General features: G+C 51.4%; 2 protein-coding genes across 2 annotated transcripts in view; both read left to right on the forward strand.

Annotated features, from left to right (window-relative positions):
• Nucleotides 1-18,646, forward strand: part of LOC116787990 (deleted in malignant brain tumors 1 protein-like) — a 499,349-nt gene extending 480,703 nt beyond the window's left edge. The window contains exons 11-15 of the mRNA XM_032690198.1: nucleotides 7,649-7,788; nucleotides 8,049-8,279; nucleotides 16,845-16,976; nucleotides 17,246-17,368; nucleotides 18,530-18,646. Coding sequence (XP_032546089.1) covers nucleotides 7,649-7,788; nucleotides 8,049-8,159 — 251 coding nt within the window. The 3' untranslated portion in view covers nucleotides 8,160-8,279; nucleotides 16,845-16,976; nucleotides 17,246-17,368; nucleotides 18,530-18,646. The remainder of the gene's footprint in view (nucleotides 1-7,648; nucleotides 7,789-8,048; nucleotides 8,280-16,844; nucleotides 16,977-17,245; nucleotides 17,369-18,529) is intronic.
• Nucleotides 55-6,786, forward strand: RAD51 (RAD51 recombinase). Its single transcript, XM_032691634.1, has 10 exons — nucleotides 55-168; nucleotides 1,003-1,111; nucleotides 1,520-1,657; nucleotides 2,055-2,172; nucleotides 2,709-2,800; nucleotides 3,520-3,614; nucleotides 4,490-4,603; nucleotides 5,141-5,270; nucleotides 5,482-5,603; nucleotides 5,862-6,786. The coding sequence occupies exons 2-10, from the start codon at nucleotides 1,025-1,027 to the stop codon at nucleotides 5,983-5,985; spliced, it is 1,020 nt and encodes a 339-aa protein (XP_032547525.1). The 5' UTR covers nucleotides 55-168; nucleotides 1,003-1,024; the 3' UTR covers nucleotides 5,986-6,786.
• Nucleotides 18,647-21,511: the final 2,865 nt, after the last annotated feature.

Consider the following 21,511-nt stretch of genomic DNA (forward strand, 5'->3'; position numbering starts at 1 on the left):
CCCGTTCCCGGAGCCGTTTCCCGCGCGCGCTCCCGAGCGGGGCGGGTCCTCTGCGCGCGCAGGCGGGCGGGTCACGTGACGGGGCGGCGGGAGCGTCCGAACGGCCGGGACGGGATCGGGATCGGGATCGGGATCGGCACCGGGATCGGGATCGGGATCGGCACCGGGGTGAGACAGGCGGGTCCCGCCGGGCGGTCGCGGGGCTCCCCCGGGGCCTCCCCGGTGCCGGGAGCGGCCGGTCCAGCGCCGGCCCAGGGCAGGCTGAGGGGAGCGGGGCGGGAGCTGAGGGGCCGTGAGGGGATCGAACAAAGGGCCGGGACCGGCTCGGCGGGGGGACACGGCGGGGACACCGGGGAGCCACAGACCGCGGGCTGGCACCGGGCAGGGGCTGCTGGCTCCGGGGGCCGCGGGAATCGTGGAGTCCCGGAAGGGTCGGGTGGGAAGGGACCTTGAAGATCATCCACTCCCACCCCCGGCCATGGGCAGGGACACCTTCCACCAGCCCAGGTTGCTCCAAGCCCCGTCCAACCTGGCCTTGGACACTCCCAGGGATGGGGCAGCCACAGCTTCTCTGGGCAACCTGTGCCAGGGCCTCAGCACCCTCACAGCCAGGAATTCCTTCCCGTTATCCAGTGTGAATTTCCCCTCTGCCAGTTGAAATTCATCCCCCCGCTGTCCTGTCACTACAATATCCAAACTCTGTACTGTATCCAAAATGTGTGAGTTCCCTTATTTCCTTCAGTTTCCCGTGGCAGCTCGTGCCTCCCATCCTGCTCAGCATTCCCGAGGGTGGGATGGATCCTCTGCAGGGTCTGGAGCCCCTTCCACCCCTTCTCAAGGTGTTGGTGGCTGCCCCGAGGGCGGCTCCGGGGCACAGCCCAGCCACGACAGCTGGTGCCAGTTCGGAGGGCTTTTCCAACCTGAATAATTCCATGATTCTGACTCGTGTGACCTCACGAGCTCTTCCTGAAACGGGATCCTGAGATGTTTGGTCCCTTCCAGGGGGTCCTGGCCCCTCGCTGCCATGGCCATGCAGATGCAGCTGGAGGCCAACGCGGACACGTCGGCAGAGGAGGAGAGCTTTGGGCCACAGCTCATATCCAGGCTGGAGGTAGGAGAGCACCTGCCTCTGGAGTAAGTTTTCCAGAGGTCTCCTGGTCTTTTTCGTAGAATCCCAGACTGGTTTGGGTTGGGAGGGACTTTAAAGCTCCTCCAGTACCACCCCCTTGCCATGGGCAGGGACACCTTCCACTAGCCCAGCTTGCTCCAAGCCCTGTCCAACCTGGCCTTAGACACTTGCAGGGATGGGGCAGCCACAACTTCTCTGGGCAACCTGTGCCAGGGCCTCCCCACCCTCACAAGGAAGAATTCCTTCACAATATCCCATCTAAACCTTTTTCTTTAAAAGCAAGGTGTATCTGAAAACTCTTGCTAAATTCTTATTCGTGTTCTGTCAAAAAAAACCCCATGAACAATCCAAAATAATCAAAATTTGTCCCCTTTTCCCCCTCCCTCCCAGCAATGTGGTATAAATGCCAACGATGTGAAGAAGCTGGAAGAGGCTGGATTTCACACCGTGGAGGCCGTGGCTTATGCACCAAAGAAGGAGCTGCTGAACATCAAAGGCATCAGCGAGGCCAAAGCTGACAAAATCCTGGTAAGGATGTTATGGAACATTGACCCAAGATGTTCCACAAGCTTCTTTCTGCTGGCTTGAAGAGTTCTGGTGAATTTGGAAGGTCTTCAAAGGGCAGTAAAGGTGGTTAGAGGTGTGATATGACTTCTGATGAGAAGGGACAAAACCCACCAGGACAGAACTGAGCTGGAAGGGGGGGGGCAAGAGGAAGATATTTCCATAAATAAATGGATGTTGGAGCTTTTTCCTGGAGCACAGTTTCAATTCTGTTCAGAGAAACCAACTAGTGCCCAGTCTGTAAAATAAAATGTGCGTGGAATGATACAGGTGCTTCTCCACAAAGCAGGAAATATTAATTACTGGGGGTTAATGAACAGGGTGAGCTCTCCTGGCACTGCTCTGTTTGGTTTTCCCTCAGGCTGAGGCAGCCAAGCTGGTTCCCATGGGTTTCACCACGGCCACGGAATTCCACCAGCGGAGGTCGGAGATCATCCAGATCACCACTGGCTCCAAGGAACTGGACAAACTGCTTCAGGGTAATCACTTTATTGCTCTTTACTGCTTAACCTCCATTATTGGGGTGGGCTTTTTACTGTGAACATGATCCTTGCAGAAAATCACACAGAACAAGTTGTGGTTAAGTGAAAAATCTCCTCAAGTACTGCTCTTGTATAATTGATTTCATTTTAGAAGCTGCAAAAATAGTTTTTTAAGCCTTTTAGTCACAATGCAAGATCCAGAGCTGTCCCTTTTTGGGATGTTTCTGAGTTATTCTGAATAGTCTGTGACATATTTCAAGAAAGCAAAACTGGGTATCACCATCTCACCATTCTTCTGTTAATCCAAAAATAAACCACATAATTTCGTCTCTGCAGCATCTTCAAAAACACACCTCAGCTTTTTATCTGTAACATGAACAAACCTCAGGATGACAATGAGTTTTCCCAATTAATTTTGAAACTTTTGGCCAAATTAAGTGTTTTACTGAGTCTCTGTAATTGCGATGTTTTTGCATGTGGTTTTTGCTTGTAATTTTTATTGTTATTTTTTATTATTATTCTCTTCCCTTCAGGAGGAATAGAAACAGGGTCCATAACAGAGTTATTCGGGGAGTTCCGTACTGGGAAGACACAGCTGTGTCACACACTGGCAGTCACCTGTCAGGTGAGTGGGTCACCTCATTACAGTCCAATGTACAGACACCACAGCATTTGGGAATTTGCTAATTTGGGCACTTTTCTTGGCTTTCCAAGTGTTTATTGCTTTCCAGAGTTACTGCTTGTTACAGCCTGGTCCAGAAGCTCCAAGCTCGTGTACTCTTTAATTTCAGACTTCAAGAGATTTTAGTATTCCATAAAATATTAGAGGCTTGGACTTAAATTGGTAATTTAGTTGACTCCCTAAATTTACCAACTCAAAGTTGAGCACCTGCCCTCTTATGTGGAATCATGGAATCCTGGAATGGTTTGGGTTGGAAGGGACTTTAAAGCCCATCCAATTCCATGGGCAGGGGCACCTTCCACTAGCCCAGGTTGCTCCAAGCCCTGTCCAGCCTGGCCTTAGACACTCCCAGGGATGGGGCAGCCAGAGCTTCTCTGGGCAGCCTGTGCCAGGGCCTCCCCACCCTCCCAGGGAAGAATTCCTTCCCAATATCCAATCTATCCCTCCCCCTTGTCCTGACACTCCAGGGTACCACAAGGAAGGTGTTGGAGATCAGAACCAGTAATCTTTCCTTTTGTTTTTCCCAGCTAAGTGGGACTTTAGTCACAGTAACTTGGGATGTTACCTATGATGTTATGTGTGATATCAGTGAGGGCATAAGGCCACCTCTGGTGTATTTATGGACACTTCATTCCATGTTCCTTCATTCCCTTCTCCTTTAGCTCCCCATTGACCGCGGTGGTGGAGAGGGAAAAGCCATGTACATCGACACAGAGGGCACCTTCCGTCCGGAGCGGCTCCTGGCTGTGGCTGAAAGGTCTGTGAGGGGAAGAAAGGAATATATCTCCTCACAGCTTAGCTGGAAAACATTTTACACAGCCCCTGGAGGTTGACTTGACAGACGTTCACTCTGGAAACATCTGGTGTTGCTGTTCCTCTCCCGTCTCTGCCGCTCTCTCCCCACAGCTCTCGTGTCATTGTCCCTCAGCAGGAAGTGATTTCCCTCACTTTTTGCTACTGGAAGGGCATGTGAGCTTCCCAAGCAGCTGGGGACAGTACCAGATCCTGTCAACTCTCTTGGAAGGGAATTTGGTCTAATCCTGCTGGCTTTTCCTGCAAAAATGAGTGCTCCCACTGGTGGATATTTGGCAACGCCTCTGGATGACACTGATAACACTTGATACTGATGAGAAAGGGAAATTATGTTTGCAGCAGTCATAGGTGTGTCTGTGCTGGCTGTATACAGAGAGTACTTGGAATCATGGAATTGTTCAGGTTGGAAAAGCCCTCTACGATCCAGTCACTCCCCAGCACTGCCAAGGCCACCACTAACCCATGTCTCCAAGTGTCACATCCACAGGGCTTTAAATCCCTCCAGGGATGGGGACTCCTCCACTGCCCCAGGGAGCCTGTGCCAGGGCTGGACAGCCTTTCCATTAATAAATGTCCCAATATCCAACCTGAACCTCCCCTGGTGTCACTTGAAGCTGTTTCCTCTCATCCGTTTAAAACGGTTCCAATTACTCTGTTCTCTTTTCATCCCCACGTGTTGCATTTTTTCCCCTCTGTTTTTCTCTCTCCCAGGAACGTGAGTTTTTATTCCAGCCTTTAGGCAAAGCTGCAGGATAGCTCCTGTGGAGGAAGTTGTCACTTAGAGGTTTCTATCTTTTATTTCCCCTGGTGTTTCCCCAGGTATGGCCTGTCTGGCAGCGACGTCCTGGACAACGTGGCCTATGCCCGGGGCTTCAACACCGACCACCAGACCCAGCTGCTGTATCAGGCCTCGGCCATGATGGCTGAGTCACGGTAAGAACTCTGATGTCGTGGATCCTGTTCCCAAACTGGGTTATCCTTAGGCTTATCCAGGTGCAGTCAGTGATCAGCAACACGTCTGGCTGCTGGAATTTGGGGTGACAGCGACTGGCTCAGCCCGATGTCACTGTACAAACACAGTAAATTGTCCCTCAGTGCCAGCCTGAGAAACAACTTTAAAGCTCGGTTTATAACTGTTTTTAGAAATAACGTTGATTATTTCCAAGCTCCCAGGAAACCTGGGACTGGAAGTAAGATTTACACAGCGTTAGAGGGAAGGTGATGGTTGGAACGGGGTGTGTAGGAACTGTCCACAGGTACCTGTGCTGTCCAAACAGGACATTTGTATCACCACAGTGAACCTAATTTTTTAACCACGCAGGAGTTTCTTTCGGTTTGCTGGGTTTTCTTGTGTGGGGAGGAGCTGCCACCCCACCTGGAGCAGCATCCCAGCTCTCCAGGCACTGGCATGCTCCCGTGGAGGCGTTGGCTGTGCCTGGCAGTGCTGCTGACCCCGAGTGCCTTTGGCAGGTACGCGCTGCTGATCGTGGACAGCGCCACGGCCCTGTACCGCACGGATTACTCGGGAAGGGGGGAGCTCTCCGCCAGGCAGATGCACCTGGCCAGGTTCCTACGGATGCTGCTGCGCCTGGCAGATGAGGTAACACAGCGCTGCTTCATTCCCCGGATAGAACTCCTCGCTTTCCTCATGAATCCCAGCTATTTGGCACAAAGGGCTTTGTCTCCGCTTCCCTTGGTTTGGAGGGGCTCGATGCCCCGGTTATGGACACCAGGGGTGCACCTGGCTCTGTTTCCCCCCTTTCTGTTCAGACTGTGGGGAATAGCTGGGTTCTGGTTGTTTGCCCCTGCAGTTCGGCGTGGCCGTCGTCATCACCAACCAGGTGGTGGCACAGGTGGACGGAGCCGCCATGTTCGCTGCGGATCCCAAAAAACCCATCGGAGGGAATATCATCGCTCATGCTTCCACCACCAGGTGAGAGGAGAGATGGTCGCCTCCCAGGAGCCTGATTTGGGGTTCATGGAATTGGCTCAGTAGTTTTTAGTTCTGGGGTTTATGTAATCTGTCCATGGCAGGTCCAGCCTGTGCTTCGATTTAGTGCCACTCTGAGCCCTCAGGGAAATGAACATTTTGGGAATGTTCCTACAGTTCTCCATAGTGCTTTATGGATTATGATGATTTTCTGGAAGTAGGCTGTGCACCCTGACCTGTTTCCTTCCCTCTCCCTGTCAGACTGTACCTGCGGAAAGGACGGGGAGAGACCAGGATCTGTAAAATCTACGACTCTCCGTGTCTTCCCGAGGCTGAGGCCATGTTTGCTATCAATGCCGACGGAGTGGGAGATGCTAAAGACTGAAAAGTGCTTTTTTCCCCGTGAGTCCCAAGACTATGTCTATGAGGGGCTCCTTTCTCTGTGGCACCTTACAGATACTCCCCAAAGCAGCTGGCAGAGGAACCTGTTGTGTGTCAGGGTGTGTCCATCAGGACACCCGGAAGGGTTGGGAAGAGATCTCCCACTGGGCTGTAGTCACGGATCAGATCCGTGTGGTGCCTTGTGAACATTCCCACAGGACCACACCCTTTGTGTTTTCCTGGGTTCCACCATGCACGTGGGGCAGTAAAATCCATGTGGCCGCAGTTCTGAACTTGGTGAATTTGAACTAAAGTTGGTGGGTTTGTCCAGTAAGAAAAGTGGTGATTTATAAAACCAAGCAGAGTGGTATTCCACACTAGGGATTTGGGATTGGTGATGATCCTAGTCCACAATCTTTCTGTTAATTTTCTTTTGGATGCTGCAACCTGCTGAGCTGGGGGAACTGTTCAGTTACATTTCAGTTTAATTTTCTGTATTTCATTAATTCTCTGTGGAAATCTGCTTTTAATAAAAAGGACCATGAGGATATTGATGACATCACAGGTTCCTAGGATTCAGGCAGGTGTTCATGCAGACCAAGGATTTTTTTGGATGGAAGCAGCTGCACCAATCTCCAAGGAATCTCAATCTGGGTTTTTCTTTTCTCCTGATTCTCCTTGGTTTGGAGGTGCAGTGCAGCCGTGCCCTATATATCTCTTTTAAGAGTTTTTGGGGCTAAAAAAGTTCTTTTGTATTCTGCAATACGTATATATATCTTGATTAAAGAGAATAACATAATATTGATTTGGTTTTAATTAGTTCATTTGAGTTGGTTAATTAAAGCAAATCATTGATAAGGGAGTGTGCTTCCTTGCAACTTTCATCTGGGAAAACCTGGGATAACTTAGAGGGGACAGAGGTGACATTTTTAGCTGAAACCACCCCCCACCCCCACCCCCCCGCCACGGTTTTTATAGCCCGGGGCCCGCGCAGCCCCGCCCCCCGTGCCAGCCCAGCCAATCCCGGCCGCAGGCAGCGCCCGCCCCCAAGAACGCCGCATGCCCCGCAGGGCCCCGCTCCCAGCCTCCCTCTTCTCCCGGGAGAGCTCCCGGCCGGGCCGTGCCCGCGGAGCTCCCACCCGCCCTTCCCCGGCCCCAGCAGCGCTGCCGGGGTTGCGGCGGCGGCGGGAGCCGCGCTGAGGGAACGGGGGGCGGGGCCGCGCCGAGGGGCGGGGCCGGGCCGCAGGGACAGGAGGGCTGCGATTGGGCGGAGGCGCTCGAGTGCTGATTGGGCAGCGCTGCCGGCCCGCGGTACATAAGGGCCGGCGGGGCAGGGGCGGGCGGTTGTGTGTGAGGGCTGAGGGTGCGGCCCCGCTGCTGCCCGGGCTGCGGAGGGGAGAGCGCCTTGGCCGCTGGGTTTATGGACCGGGGCAGCTGGGGGCGTTTAGGGGCGCGTTGTGCTGGGCAGCGGGGGCCGGGTAAGCCCGTTGCCTGCCGGGTGCCCCTGGGGGGAGCCGTGGCAGGGCTGCGGGGCTGTTGCTCTCTGGGTGTCTCAGGGTTTGCCTCGGAATCCCAAAGCCTTTCCCCGTGCAGGGTTAGGAGGCAAAGACTGGTCTCGCTTAGTTTCTTGGTGCTGCATTAATGCTTTTTGCTCCTTTTCTGTGCAGTTGTGCCCTCGCTGGGGCTCAGCTCAGGTCAGTGCCCCGCGGCTGGTGGAGTGTGGCGAGTTGTGCTTCCTGCCGGGCGGGAGCTGCCTTGGGAAGCTGCTCTGTACCCACGGCTGTGCCGAGCCCGGGAGCTTGGACAGGTAAGGGCAGGGCCCGTCCTGCCGGTGAGAACTGGGTTTGGCTGGGGGAGGATGGAATGGAGTGTGTGCCTGTTAACTCCACGGAGAGCCAACAGCTGGGAGAGACCCCGAGCAGGTTTGGTGCCATGAGAGCAGCTTAAAAAGACCTCGAGTGCTGGAAAAATATCCAGGAGAACTGGTTCCTTTTTTGCAAGGAGGCAGTTTGCAAGGACAGGGGGGTTGCTGTGCTCTCTAGCAAAAAAAGGTTTCCTTGCTCTCAGCAGGATGTCGAGTGCCACCGTGTCCCTGAGGTCACCCTTTCTCCTGCTGGGAGAGCACGAGGCAGATGGAAAGGATCCCCAGCCATCTACAGGAACAAGGGACTTGTATGACTCCAGCTTGCTTACAGCAGTTGTAGGATGGACTTTCAGGGTACCATTGGGAATGTGCCAGCTCTCCTGCTGGAGTTTTTTTATGCTGTATTTGAACACAAAGAGTAAAACTAAAGTCAGGTCTGTTCTGGAGCGTGCTACACTTGTCCTTCCCTCTGTTTATTTTCTGTTCTGGAAAGCACAGTCTGGGGTTCCCAGGCACTTCCTATTAAATGATACTATGAAAATAATTTTGTACGGAAAGGGGAAAGGAGCTGTCTGTGAAAGTTCAGATGTCCACGATAAAAGCTTTATGTTTTTTCAGTCAGTAAGCTCTTAAAATACCTAAGTGTGTAGGAATGCCTGGCTTCTAAAACTCACCAGCTGAGTCTTAGAGGCTTCTTTGAAGAGCTGATTTCAGGCAGCAGAATTGGCCCCCAGCAGGGACTCTGTGCCTGCTCTCCCGTGGCTCCAAGGGATCTCTGGGCCTTCACGCCGGCACCGAGATTTTCTCGGGAAGGGCCTCAGATCCCTGGACCAGTCTGGGACACAGGCAAGATCCCCCTGCCTTTAGAAATGAGGCCTTTTTGTGGCTGCCTACCCGTACACGTTGGTGGGTTCCAAAGAAAGACTCTTGAAATGCCTTTTGGGCTGTGCATTGAAGCCTTGGGACCAAATTGGGCCCCCCTGGAGGGACAGTGCTGTTGGTGCCCCCCGGGCTGGGGCACCCCGAGGACTCCAGCGCGCACCGAAAGGATTATTCGGGGAGATCCTCGGGGTGCCCGGCCCTGGGGAGCTCAAAGCAAGGTCCCTGCAATGGATTCAGGCATTGCTGACAGTATCCCAGGGGTCCCTGTCCCTGCTAGACATGGAGCTCTCTAATGGGCTGTAATTGGGTGATAAAAAGTGGTGCTCCAAGTGCTAAAGAAGTGTGGGATTGGGATTAAGAAATGAGCAGCGATGGTCCAATTGGCTGTTTTCTCTTGAATGGGTGATGGTAAGAGCTCCAGGAGTGCAAGGTGTGTGTTCCAGTCCCCAGCATTTGGTTTGCACATGTCCTGGTCAGACACAGGTCCAACTTCCTCAGTCCTTAACACAAGAGAAGGAGAATGAAGGACTGGCACTGTTAAGGTGATTGGTGTGCCAGGGGTTAAACTGGGAAAACATTGAGTAATTCCTCAGTTTCTGTATTTGCCAAACTCACCCAAACCTGTGCTAGGAAGAGATTGAGTGGAAAAGTTGAGGCATAAATGGAATTGAAAACTGGGGCTATTGACACTGTAATTGCTGAAACTAAATGTGTCAAAGCAGCAGCTCTTGTTGTGCAGGGAATAACTCCTGTCAGCAGCAAGGTCCCGACTGAAGTGGCAGCTGCAGTTGTTCCTGTGGTGTGGGCCAGTGGAATTGCAGGAGAGTGGAAGAGGGCAAAACCTGTAGGTATTACCCCTACTGTGGGATCTCTACTGGTAGGACAAAGCAAATATCCTTTAAAATCAGAATGCCAGCTTGGATTGGTTGCAGTAACAGCTAAATTTGCTCCTCCTGGTTTGCTTGTAGAATGTGAATACAAGAACCTGCCAAGAAAACCAATGGCCAAGGGGATTGATTAGTGCAGGACCTGAGAAAACCCCCTGAAATGACAACCTCGAGTAGTTTCCAGTATTAAATTGAAAAGATGGCCTTTGCTGCATTTGCTTGAGCAAGGAAAGCCAAGAAACCTTTGCTTTTGCAGGAGAAAATCTGGACAGCGGGAAGGAAGAAAAGAAGCCCCGTGACTCCTCCCTGAGTCCCAGACAGCCCCTGAACTGCCTTCCTGGGAATGGTGGGACAGACTGGGCTCTGGATTGCTCCCTCTGGATGTGTGGTAACACTGTTATGCCAACTTTTCCAACAACCTGTAAGAATTTCCTGCCTTGGCTAGATGGTGCAAGGGCAGCCTTTAAGCAGCTGAAGCATTCCCTGTGGAGAGCTCTGGGTCTGCCAGATGTCTCAGAACTGTTGGAAGCATCTTTGGTGGGGAGGGCAAACAAAGGCCAAGGTGTGCAGTGACCCCCCTGACAAGGGACTTTGAGTTAATGGCATCCCTGATGGTGAACTTTGTGGGCTGTTCCCCCTGTAGGGCAGGTGATAGTCCCAGCTACAGTGATGGGAAAAATGGTTAAAAGAGAGCCCCAAAAGCTGGAAATCCTCCTGGAGGCTTTTGGCAAAGAGAGTTTCCTGGGTTCCCCCTGAAAGAAGGACAGAGTGATACCTTTTGAGTGCTAGTAGATCCTTTGAATAGGTAGCCTTGAGTGTGTCCTTGTTGCCCCAGTCAGCCTTGTCCAACTCCCCATATTCCACGTTAAAGAAAGAAATGGTCCTTTATAATCCTTTGTTGGCTTGAGGCTCTCCCCTGCAGGAACTGCAGGAACTCCTGGTGCCGCCTGGGCCGATGGATTGGACGCCCCAGCCCCTCTGTTCCTGCCCAGCCACTGGGGCCGTGTCGAGTGGTGGCACTGCCAGCCCTGCAGGTGAAGGGGAAAGGGCCTTTCCAGGTCTTGGGGATCACATTTATAGCAGTTAATGTTGCAGAAAAAGGACCTGGGGTCTCTTCTTCTTGAGTTAGGAAAGCTCCTTTTGCTTGGTGAGCAGAACAAAGTGGATCCTTCAGAGTTCCCATCCGTGTTTGTGTCTCAGCCTGTGTTAGGATTCAGGGCTGTCAGTTGTTGTCACTGAGGAGTCAAACTATGCTTTAAATAAGGAGACACTGACCTAATGACCAAGTGTCAAGAAAAAAGGTGGAATGCTGTCTGAGTGTTGAGATGTAACAAGAGCTAATCCTTTTTGCAGTGGGATGTAGCCTGGAAACTCCCCAGAGCTGAGCCAAGGGATTTAAAGGGACCAACCAAGGGAGGTGAAGAAAGGAGGAGGAAGGGAACTCAGGCATCAGCCCAGCATGACTAAGTTCCTGTGTAAGCAGGTGAGTTGTGTTGAGGTTCCCAAGGCAGGCACTGAGGACTTTGAGGGCTCCAGACAGAGCAGACCTGGGAATGCCCTCGGTGAAGCCCCTTGGAAACGTTATAAGGGTAGGTGTGTATGGTCATAAGTGTTGGAAAATGTCCTGAGTATGGAACAGGAATGCAGGGCAGGGAACAAAAATGAGCCCTCATGTAATGGCTGCCATATCAGCTGCAGTGGAGTCACCTCTGTGTGCCCTTTGGGAGCTGATTCCCAGGACACCTGGTGGGCTGGAATGATTCAAGATCATAGTAATAAAAGAATGCCTGGCTTCTAAAACTCCCCAGTTGAGTCTTAGAGGTTCTTGTAAGAAATTTTAGGCAGCACCTGAACCTCTAATATGTACTTCTGAGTTCAGTTGGAAAGAGATTGTCCAGGAAACAGAAATCTTTCTCATTCCAAGAAGTTGCACTTGATGAACTTCCCATCTGAGTGGATCTTCAGAGCCAATGGCCTTGGCAGGAGAAGTGCTCAGCTAGGAGGCTCTTGGCTCCTAGGCAGAAAGGAGCCTTTCCTCCCCAAGGCCCAGCACAGCAGGGCTTCCAGGAGCTGCTGGTGTGGCTGCTCTTTGGGTTCTCAGCTGTACAAGGGGGGTGGTGACATAGTGTTCCTCTCTGTGCTCCAGGGCAGCCAAAAGCCCCAGCACAGCCCCTGGTCCTTTTTGGGAACCTGAGCTATTGCAGCCCTGGGGATGGCTTTGGTTTCTTTCTCTCCTCAAAGTAAAACTGTATGGGGGAGTCTCTGATCTCCCAGATTTTTGTATCATAACTGGAACTTGGAAGAAAGTTCACCTTGTGTAATTTCCCAACTGACTTGACCGTGTTGAACCAGCAGTGCCAGATGGTTGTAGTGTGCAGGTTATTGTTTGTGTCTGAGCTGTTTGGTGTTTATTTACCAAGGGAGGCCGTGGAATGTTATGGCATTTTTGTCCCAGTATTGGAGGTAGTACCCTGAATTAGTTGATTTCTGCCTCACTCCCTGATGTCTGAGTTTTGAGATGTATCAAGAACTGGTAGGTTTTGCAGTGGGATGTACCCTGGAAAGTCCAAGGAGCTGAGCCAAGGGATTTAAAGGGACTAAGCAAAGAAAGTAAAGAAGGAATGAAGAATAGAACTGAGGCAGCAGCCAGGCACCACCAAGTTCCTCTAAAACCAGGTAAATTGTCTTGAAATTGATAAGGTGGTCACTTAGAACTTTTGGGGCTGCAGGCACAGGTGAGCACCAGAGACCCCCGATGGAGCCCCTCAGAGACCTTATAAGGGTTTGTGTTGGGAATGTCCTGAATACAGAACAGGAATACAGGGAAAGAAAATGAACCCTCCTGTAATGCTGACCCCTCCCATCAGCTGCAGTGGAGACACCCCCGTGTGCCCTTAGGGAGCTGATTGCCAGGACACCCGGCGGGCTGGGATCATGGCAGGGTGTTGTAAGCAAGGAATGCCTGGCTTCTAAAACTCACCAGCTGAGTCCTAGAGGCTTCTTTGAAGAACTGAGTTCAGGCAGCCAAACTGGCCCCCCAGGAGGGACTCTGTGCCTGCTCTCCCGTGGCTCCAAGGGATCTCTGGGCCTTCACGCCGGCACCGAGATTTTCTCGGGAAGGGCCTCAGATCCCCGGACCAGTCTGGGACACAGGCAAGATCCCCCTGCCTTCAGAAATGAGGCCTTCTTGTGGCTTCCTACCCATACACATTGGGTGGAGTATTTGGTGTTTTGGGTACTAATCTGGGAGTCCAGACTTGGAGGTTTATTTGGCCTTGGGAACAGGTATTTGGTTTCTTTCATATTCTGGGTACTTGAGTTTCCCAAGAAGGCCTCCTGAAATGCCTTTTGGGATGTCCATTGAAGCCTTGGGACCAAATTGGGCCCCCTGGAGGGACAGTGCTGTTGGTGCCCCCCAGGCTGGGGCAGCCCGAGGACTCCAGCGCGCACCGAAAGGATTATTCGGGGAGATCCTCGGGGTGCCCGGCCCTGGGGAGCTCAAAGCAAGGTCCCTGCAATGGATTCAGGCATTGCTGACAGTATCCCAGGGGTACCTGTCCATGCTACACATGGAGCTCTTTAATGGGCTGTAATTGGGTTATAAAAGTGTTGTTCCAAGTGCAAAATTGTGGGGTTGGGATTAAGAACTGAGCAGTGATGGTGCAATTGGCTGTTTTCTCTTGAATGGGTGATGTTAAGAGCTCCAGGAGTGCAAGGTGTGTGTTCCAGTCCCCAGCATTTGGTTTGCACATGTCCTGGTCAGACACAGGTCCAACTTCCTCAGTCCTTAACACAAGAGAAGGAGAATGAAGGACTGGCGCTGTTGAAGTGATTGGTGTGACAGGGGTTAAACTGGGAAAACATTGAGTAATTCCTCAGTTTGTCTATTTGCCAAACTCACCCAAACCTGTGCTAGGAAGAGGTTGAGTGGAAAAGTTGAGGCATAAATGGAATTGAAAACTGGGGATATTGACACTGTAATTGATGAAACTAAATGTGTCAAAGCAGCAGCTCTTGTTGTGCAGGGAATAACTCCTGTCAGCAGCAAGGTCCCGACTGAAGTGGCAGCTGCAGTTGTTCCTGTGGTGTGGGCCAGTGGAATTGCAGGAGAGTGGAAGAGGGCAGAACCTGTAGGTATTATCCCTAATGTGGGATCTGTACTGGTAAGGCAAAGCAAATATCCTTTAAAATCAGAATGCCAGCTTGGATTGGTTGCAGTAACAGCTAAATTTGCTCCTCCTGGTTTGCTTGTAGGACGTGAATGCAGGAACCTGCCAAGAAAACCAATGGCCAAGATGATGGATTAGTGCAGGACCTGAGAGAACCCCCTTAAATGACAACTTCGAGTAATTTCCAGTATTAGATTGAAAAGATGGCCTTTGCTGCATTTGCTTGAGCAAGGAAAGCCAAGAAACCTTTGCTTTTGCAGGAGAAAATCCAGAAACTTGGAAGGAAGAAAAGAAGCCCCGTGACTCCTCCCTGAGTCCCAGACAGCCCAGGAACTGCCTTCCTGGGAATGGTGGGACGGACTGGACTCTGGATTGCTCCCTCTGGATGTGTGGTAAGACTGTTATGGCAACTTTTCAAACAGCCTGTAGGAATTTGCTGCCTTGTCTAGATGGTGCAAGGGCAGCCTTTAAGCAGCTGAAGCATTCGCTGAGGAGAGCTCTGGGTCTGCCAGATGTCTCAGAACTGTTGGAAGCATCTTTGGTGGGGAGGGCAAACAAAGGCCAAGGTGTGCAGTGACACCCCACCCCCCCCAACAAGGGACTTTGAGTTAATGGCATCCCTGATGGTGACCTTTGTGGGCTGTTCTCCCTGTAGAGCAGGTGATAGTCCCAGCTACAGTGATGGGAAAAATGGTTAAAAGAGAGCCACCAAAGCTGGAAATCCTCCTGGAAGCTCTTGGCAAAGAGAGTTTCCTGGTTTCCCCTGAAAAAAGGACAGAGTGATACCTGTAGAGTGCTAATAGATGCTTTTTATAGACAGCCTTGAGTGTGTCCTTGTTGCCCCAGTAGGCCTTGTCCAACTCCCCATATTCCAGGGATTATACATATTAAAGTTTAAACTGATCTTCCTAATCCTTTGTTGGCTTGAGGCTCTCCCCTGCAGGAACTCCAGGAACTCCTGGTGCCACCTGGGCCGATGGATTGGACGCCCCAGCCCCTCCGTTCCTGCCCAGCCACTGGGGCCGTGTCGAGTGGTGGCACTGCCAGCCCTGCAGGTGAAGGGGAAAGGGCCTTTCCAGGTCTGGTTGATCACATTTAGAGCAGTTAATGTTGCAGAAGACGGACCTGGGTCTCTTCTTCTTGAGTTAAGAAAGCTCCTTTTGCTTGGTGAGCAGAATAAAGTGGATCCTTAAGAGTTCCCATCTGTGTTTGTGTCTCAACCTGTGTTAGGATTCAGGGCTGTCAGTTGTTGTCACTGAGGAGTCAAACTATGCTTTAAAGGAGAAGACACTGGGCTGATGGCCAAGTGTCAAGAAAAAGGGGGAATGAATTTGAGTATTGAGATGTAACAAGAGCTAATCCTTTTTGCAGTGGGATGTAGCCTGGAAACTCCCCAGAGCTGAGCCAAGGGATTTAAAGGGACCAACCAAGGGAGGTGAAGAAAGAAGGAGGAAGGGAACTGAGGCATCAGCCCAGCATGACTAAGTTCCTGTGTAAGCAGGTGAGTTGTGTTGAGGTTCCCAAGGCAGGCACTGAGGACTTTGAGGGCTCCAGACAGAGCAGACCTGGGAAGGCCCTCGGAGAAGGCCCTTGGAAACCTTATAAGGTACGTATGGTAATGAGTGTTGGAAAATGTCCTGAATATGGAACAGAAATGAATATGGAAAATGAGCCCTCATGTAATGCTGCCATATCAGCTGCAGTGGTGATAGCTCTGTGTGCCCTTTGGGAGCTGATTGCCAGGGCCCCTGGTGGGCTGGAATGATTCAAGAGCATAGTAATAAGAGATTGCCTGGCTTCTAAAACTCACCAACTGCGTCTTAGAGGCTTCTTTGAAGAGCTGATTTCAGGCAGCAGAATTGGCCCCCAGGAGGGACTCTGTGCCTGCTCTCCCGTGGCTCCAAGGGATCTCTGGGCCTTCACGCCGGCACCGAGACTTTCTCGGGAAGGGCCTCAGATCCCCGGACCAGTCTGGGACACAGGCAAGATCCCCCTGCAGTTTGGGACCAAATTGGGCCCCCTGGAGGGACAGTGCTGTTGGTGCCCCCTGGGCTGGGGCACCCCGAGGACTCCAGCACGCACCGAAAGGATTATTCGGGGAGATCCTCGGGGTGCCCGGCCCTGGGGAGCTCAAAGCAAGGTCCCTGCAATGGATTCAGGCATTCCTGAGACTATCCCAGGTGTACTTGTCCCTGCTAGACATGGAGCTCTCTAATGAACTGTAATTGGGTGATAAAAGTGGTACTCCAAGTGCCAAAGAAGTGTGGGATTGGGATTAAGAAATGAGCAGTGATGGTACAATTGGCTATTTTCTCTTGAATGTGACGGTGAGAGCTGCAGGAGTGCAAGGTGTGTGTTCCAGTCCCCAGCATTTGGTTTACACTTGTCTTGGTCAGACACAGGTACAACTTCTTCAGTTCTTAACTCAATAGAAGGAGAATGAAGGACTGGCACTGTTAAGGTGATTGGTGTGCCAGGGGTTAAACTGGGAAAACATTGGGTAATTCCTCAATTTCTGTATTTGCCAAAGTCACCCAAACATGTGCTAGGAAGAGATTGACTGGAAAAGTTGAGGCATAAATGGAATTGAAAACCGGGGCTATTGACACTGTAATTGCTGAAACTAAATGTGTCAAAGCAGCAGCTCTTGTTGTGCAGGGAATAACTCCTGTCAGCAGCAAGGTCCCGACTGAAGTGGCAGCTGCAGTTGTTCCTGTGGTGTGGGCCAGTGGAATTGAAGGAGAGAGGAAAAGGGCATAAGCTGTAGGTATTACCCCTAATGTGGGATCTCTACTGGTAGGACAAAGCAAATATCCTTTAAAATCAGAATGCCAGCTTGGATTGGTTGCAGGAACAGCTAAATTTGCTCCTCCTGGTTTGCTTGTAGAATGTGAATGCAAGAACCTGCCAAGAAAACCAGTGGCCAAGGGGATTGGTTAGTGCAGGACCTGAGAGAACCCCCTTAAATGACAACCTTGAGTAGTTCCAGTATTAGATTGAAAAGATGGCCTTTGCTGCATCTGCTTGAGCAAGGAAAGCCAAGAAACCTTTGCTTTTGCAGGAGAAAATCTGGACAGCAGGAAGGAAGAAAAGAAGCCCCGTGACTCCTCCCTGAGTCCCAGACAGCCCAGGAACTGCCTCCCTGGGAATGGTGGGATGGGCTGGACTCTGGATTGCTCCCTCTGGATGTGTGGTAAGGCTGTTATGCCAGGACCTGGGGTCTCTTTTTCTTGAGTTAAGAAAGCTCCTTTTGATTATTGAGCAGAACAAAGTGGATCCTTAAGAGTTCCCATCCGTGTTTGTGTCTCAACCTGTGTTATGATTCAGGGCTGTCAGTTGTTGTCACTGAGGAGTCAAACTATGCTTTAAATAATGAGACACTGACCTAATGACCAAGTGTCAAGAAAAAGGGGGAATGATGTCTGAGTGTTGAGATGTAACAAGAGCTAATCCTTTCTGCAGTGACATGTAGCATGAGAACTCCCCAGAACTGAGCCAAGGGATTGAAAGGGATGAACCAAGGGAGGTGAAGAAAGAAGGGAACTGAGGCATCAGCCAAGCAGCACCAAGTTGCTGTGTAAGCAGGTGAGTTGTGTTGAGGTTCCTAAGGCAGGCACTGAGGACTTTGAGGGCTCCAGACAGAGAAGACCTCTGAAGGCCCTTGAAAACCTTATAAGGGTATCTATGTATGGTAATAAGTGTTGGAAAATGTCCTGAATATGGAACAGGAATGCAGGCTGGGGCACCCCGAGGACTCCAGCGCGCACCGAAAGGATTATTCGGGGAGATCCTCGGGGTGCCCGGCCCTGGGGAGCTCAAAGCAAGGTCCCTGCAATGGATTCAGGCATTGCTAGAGTATCCCGGGGGTACCTGTCCCTGCTAGACAGGGAGCTCTCTCATGGACTGTAATTGGGTTATAAAAGTGGTGCTCCAAGTGCAAAAAAAAATGTGTGGGATTGGGATTAAGAAATGAGCAGTGATGTTGCAATTGACTGTTTTCTCTGGAATGTGATGGTAAGAGCTCCAGGAGTGCAAGGTGTGTGTTCCAGTCCCCAGCATTTGGTTTACAGATGTCCTAGTCATGCAGTACAACTTCCTCAGTCCTTAACACAATAGAAGGAGAATGAAGGACTGGCACTGTTAAGGTGATTGGTGTGCCAGGGGTTAAACTAGGAAAACACTGAGTAATTCCTCAGTTTCTGTATTTGCCAAAGTCACCCAAACCTGTGCTAGGAAGAGGTTGAGTGGAAAAGTTGAGGCATAAATGCAATTGAAAACCGGGGATATTGACACTGTAATTGCTGAAACTAAATGTGTCAAAGCAGCAGCTCTTGTTGTGCAGGGAATAACTCCTGTCAGCAGCAAGGTCCCGACTGAAGTGGCAGCTGCAGTTGTTCCTGTGGTGTGGGCCAGTGGAATTGAAGGAGAGAGGAAAAGGGCATAAGCTGTAGGTATTACCCCTAATGTGGGATCTGTACTGGTAAAGCAAAGCAAATATCCTTTAAAGTCAGAATACCAGCTTGGATTGGTTGCAGTAACAGCTAAATTTGCTCACCCTGGTTTGCTTGTAGGACATGAATGCAAGAACCTGCCAAGAAAACCAGTGGCCAAGGGGATTGATTAGTGCAGGACCTGAGAGAACCCCCTGAAATGACAACCTCGAGCAGTTTCCAGTATTAGATTGAAAAGATGACCTTTGCTGCATCTCCTTGAGCAAGGAAAGCCAAGAAACCTTTGCTTTTGCAGGAGAAAATCTGGACAGCAGGAAGGAAGAAGAGAAGCCCCGTGACTCCTCCCTGAACCCCAGACAGCCCCTGAACTGCCTCCCTGGGAATGGTGGGACGGGCTGGACTCTGGATTGCTCCCTCTGGATGTGTGGTAAGACTGTTATGGCAACTTTTCCAACAACCTGTAAGAATTTGCTGCCTTGTCTAGATGGTGCAAGGGCAGCCTTTAAGCAGCTGAAGCATTCGCTGAGGAGAGCTCTGGGTCTGCCAGATGTCTCAGAACTGTTGGAAGCATCTTTGGTGGGGAGGGCAAACAAAGGCCAAGGTGTGCAGTGACCCCCCTGACAAGGGACTTTGAATTAATGGCATCCCTGATGGTGACCTTTGTGGGCTGTTCCCCCTGTAGGGCAACTGATAGTCCCAGTTACAGTGATGGAAAAAATGGTTAAAAGAGAGCCCCAAAAGCTGGAAATCCTCCTGGAGGCTCTTGGCAAAGAGAGTTTCCTGAGTTCCCCCTGAAAGAAGGACAGAGTGATACCTTTTGAGTGCTGGTAGATCCTTTGAATAGATAGCCTTGAGTGTGTCGTTCTTGCACCAGTAGGCCTTGTCCAACTCCCTATATTCCACGTTAAAGAAAGAAATGGTCCTTTATAATCCTTTGTTGGCTTGAGGCTCTCCCCTGCAGGAACTGCAGGAACTCCTGGTGCCGCCTGGGCCGATGGATTGGACGCCCCAGCCCCTCTGTTCCTGCCCAGCCACTGGGGCCGTGTCGAGTGGTGGCACTGCCAGCCCTGCAGGTGAAGGGGAAAGGGCCTTTCCAGGTCTGGTTGATCACATTTAGAGCAGTTAATGTTGCAGAAGAAGGACCTGGGTCTCTTCTTCTTGAGTTAAGAAAGCTCCTTTTGCTTGGTGAGCAGAATAAAGTGGATCCTTAAGAGTTCCCATCTGTGTTTGTGTCTCAGCCTGTGTTAGGATTCAGGGCTGTCAGTTGTTGTCACTGAGGAGTCAAACTATGCTTTAAATAATGAGACACTGACCTAATGACCAAGTGTCAAGAAAAAAGGGGGAATGAAATCTGAGTTTTGAGATGGAACAAGAGCTAATCCTTTCTGCAGTGGGATGTAGCCTGGAAACTCCCCAGAGCTGAGCCAAGGGATTGAAAGGGATGAACCAAGGGAGGTGAAGAAAGAAGGAAGAAGGGAACTGAGGCATCAGCCAAGCAGCACCAAGTTCCTGTGTAAGCAGGTGAGTTGTCTTGAGGTTCCCAAGGGAGGTACTGGGGACTTCAAGGGCTTCAGACAGAGAAGACCTGGGAATGCCCTCGGTGAAGCCCCTTGGAAACCTTATAAGGGTAGGTGTGTATGGTAATGAGTGTTGGAAAATGTCCTGAGTTTGGAATAGGAATGCAGGGAAGGAAAATGAACCCTCATGTAATGCTGACCCCTCCCATCATCTGATTTCAGGCAGCAGAATTGGCCCCCAGGAGGGACTCTGTGCCTGCTCTCCCGTGGCTCCAAGGGATCTCTGGGCCTTCACGCCGGCACCGAGATTTTCTCGGGAAGGGCCTCAGATCCCCGGACCAGTCTGGGACACAGGCAAGATCCCCCTGCCTTTAGAAATGAGGCCTTTTTGTGGCTGCCTACCCGTACACGTTGGTCGGCTCCAAAGAAGGACTCTTGAAATGCCTTTTGGGCTGTCCATTGAAGCCTTGGGACCAAACTGGGCCCCCTGGAGGGACAGTGCTGTTGGTGCCCCCCGGGCTGGGGCACCCTGAGGACTCCAGCGCGCACCGAAAGGATTATTCGGGGAGATCCTCGGGGTGCCCGGCCCTGGGGAGCTCAAAGCAAGGTCCCTGCAATGGATTCAGGCATTCCTGAGACTATCCCAGGTGTACCTGTCCATGCTAGACATGGAGCTCTCTCATGGACTGTAATTGGGTGATAAAAGTGGTGCTCCAAGTGCCAAAGAAGTGTGGGATTGGGATTAAGAAATGAGCAGTGATGGTACAATTGGCTGTTTTCTCTTGACTGTGATGGTGAGAGCTGCAGGAGTGCAAGGTGTGTGTTCCAGTCCCCAGCATTTGGTTTGCACATGTCCTGGTCAGACACAGGTCCAACTTCCTCAGTCCTTAACACAATAGAAGGACAATTAAGTACTGGCAGTGTTAAGGTGATTGGTGTGACAGGGCTTAAACTGGTAAAACATTGAGTAATTCCTCAGTTTGTCTATTTGCCAAACTCACCCAAACCTGTGCTAGGAAGAGATGGACTGGAGCCTCTGATCTCCTGGGTAGTTGTTCTGCATGACCTGGGAGCCTGTGGGATTAGACTGGACTGGGCAGACAGGGAGCAGTTTGTCCTGTGGAGTTGGGATGGGTTTGTTCAGGATGCCTTGGGAGGCAGGGCTGGAGAGGCTCCTGTGTTGGCTGTAGTGGTGGAAGGTTGTAGCAGGAGGGATGGAGCCCTTCGACCTCCTGCTCCCCCCGTGAGCCCCGACGGGACCGTGCCCTTGGCAATGGAGGGCCCCCCATTGCTGAGTCAGTGGTTCCGGGGGCCAGGAGGGATGGGATCAGGATGCCGAGCTCCGCCCAGGGCCAGGCCTTCAGATGTTGTAATCACTGAAAGAACTGAAAGCAGAGGGAGATGGAGACCAAGCTCCAGCACGAGGATGGGCGAGAAAAGACCGTGGTCCTCAGGTGGAGCTTTGAATTCACTGGAAAAATGGATCCTGTCAAACGGTTCAGGCCCTTGTGGGTGCTGGAGCAGAGGCCTCTTTAATTTATGGTCACCCTAAAAAGGTGCAAGGGCAGCAAGTTTTGACTGCAGGATGAGGTGGGAAACAAAGTGAAGTGGTCCAGACAAAAGCTGAGCTTAAAACTGGTCTTGTGCCAGAGCAGCCTTGTGGAGTGGGAGGAGGCTGTGGGTGAGAGATTTCTCCTTAAACACAGTTCTGTCTCTGGGGGCAGTCAGGATGTGATGCCTTGCTCATTTTCTTTTGTCTC

This window comes from Chiroxiphia lanceolata, chromosome 6 (genome assembly GCF_009829145.1).
Source record: "Chiroxiphia lanceolata isolate bChiLan1 chromosome 6, bChiLan1.pri, whole genome shotgun sequence".
In the NCBI taxonomy this organism is placed as follows: Eukaryota; Metazoa; Chordata; class Aves; order Passeriformes; family Pipridae; genus Chiroxiphia; species Chiroxiphia lanceolata.

Bases quoted from the DNA above. Each gene is read 5' to 3' on its own strand.
- RAD51 (XM_032691634.1), top strand. From the start codon at position 1,025: ATGGCCATGCAGATGCAGCTGGAGGCCAACGCGGACACGTCGGCAGAG. The intron at 4,604-5,140 runs GTAAGAACTCTG...TGCCTTTGGCAG, and splicing joins GCCATGATGGCTGAGTCACG to GTACGCGCTGCTGATCGTGG. The intron at 5,604-5,861 runs GTGAGAGGAGAG...TCTCCCTGTCAG, and splicing joins GCTCATGCTTCCACCACCAG to ACTGTACCTGCGGAAAGGAC.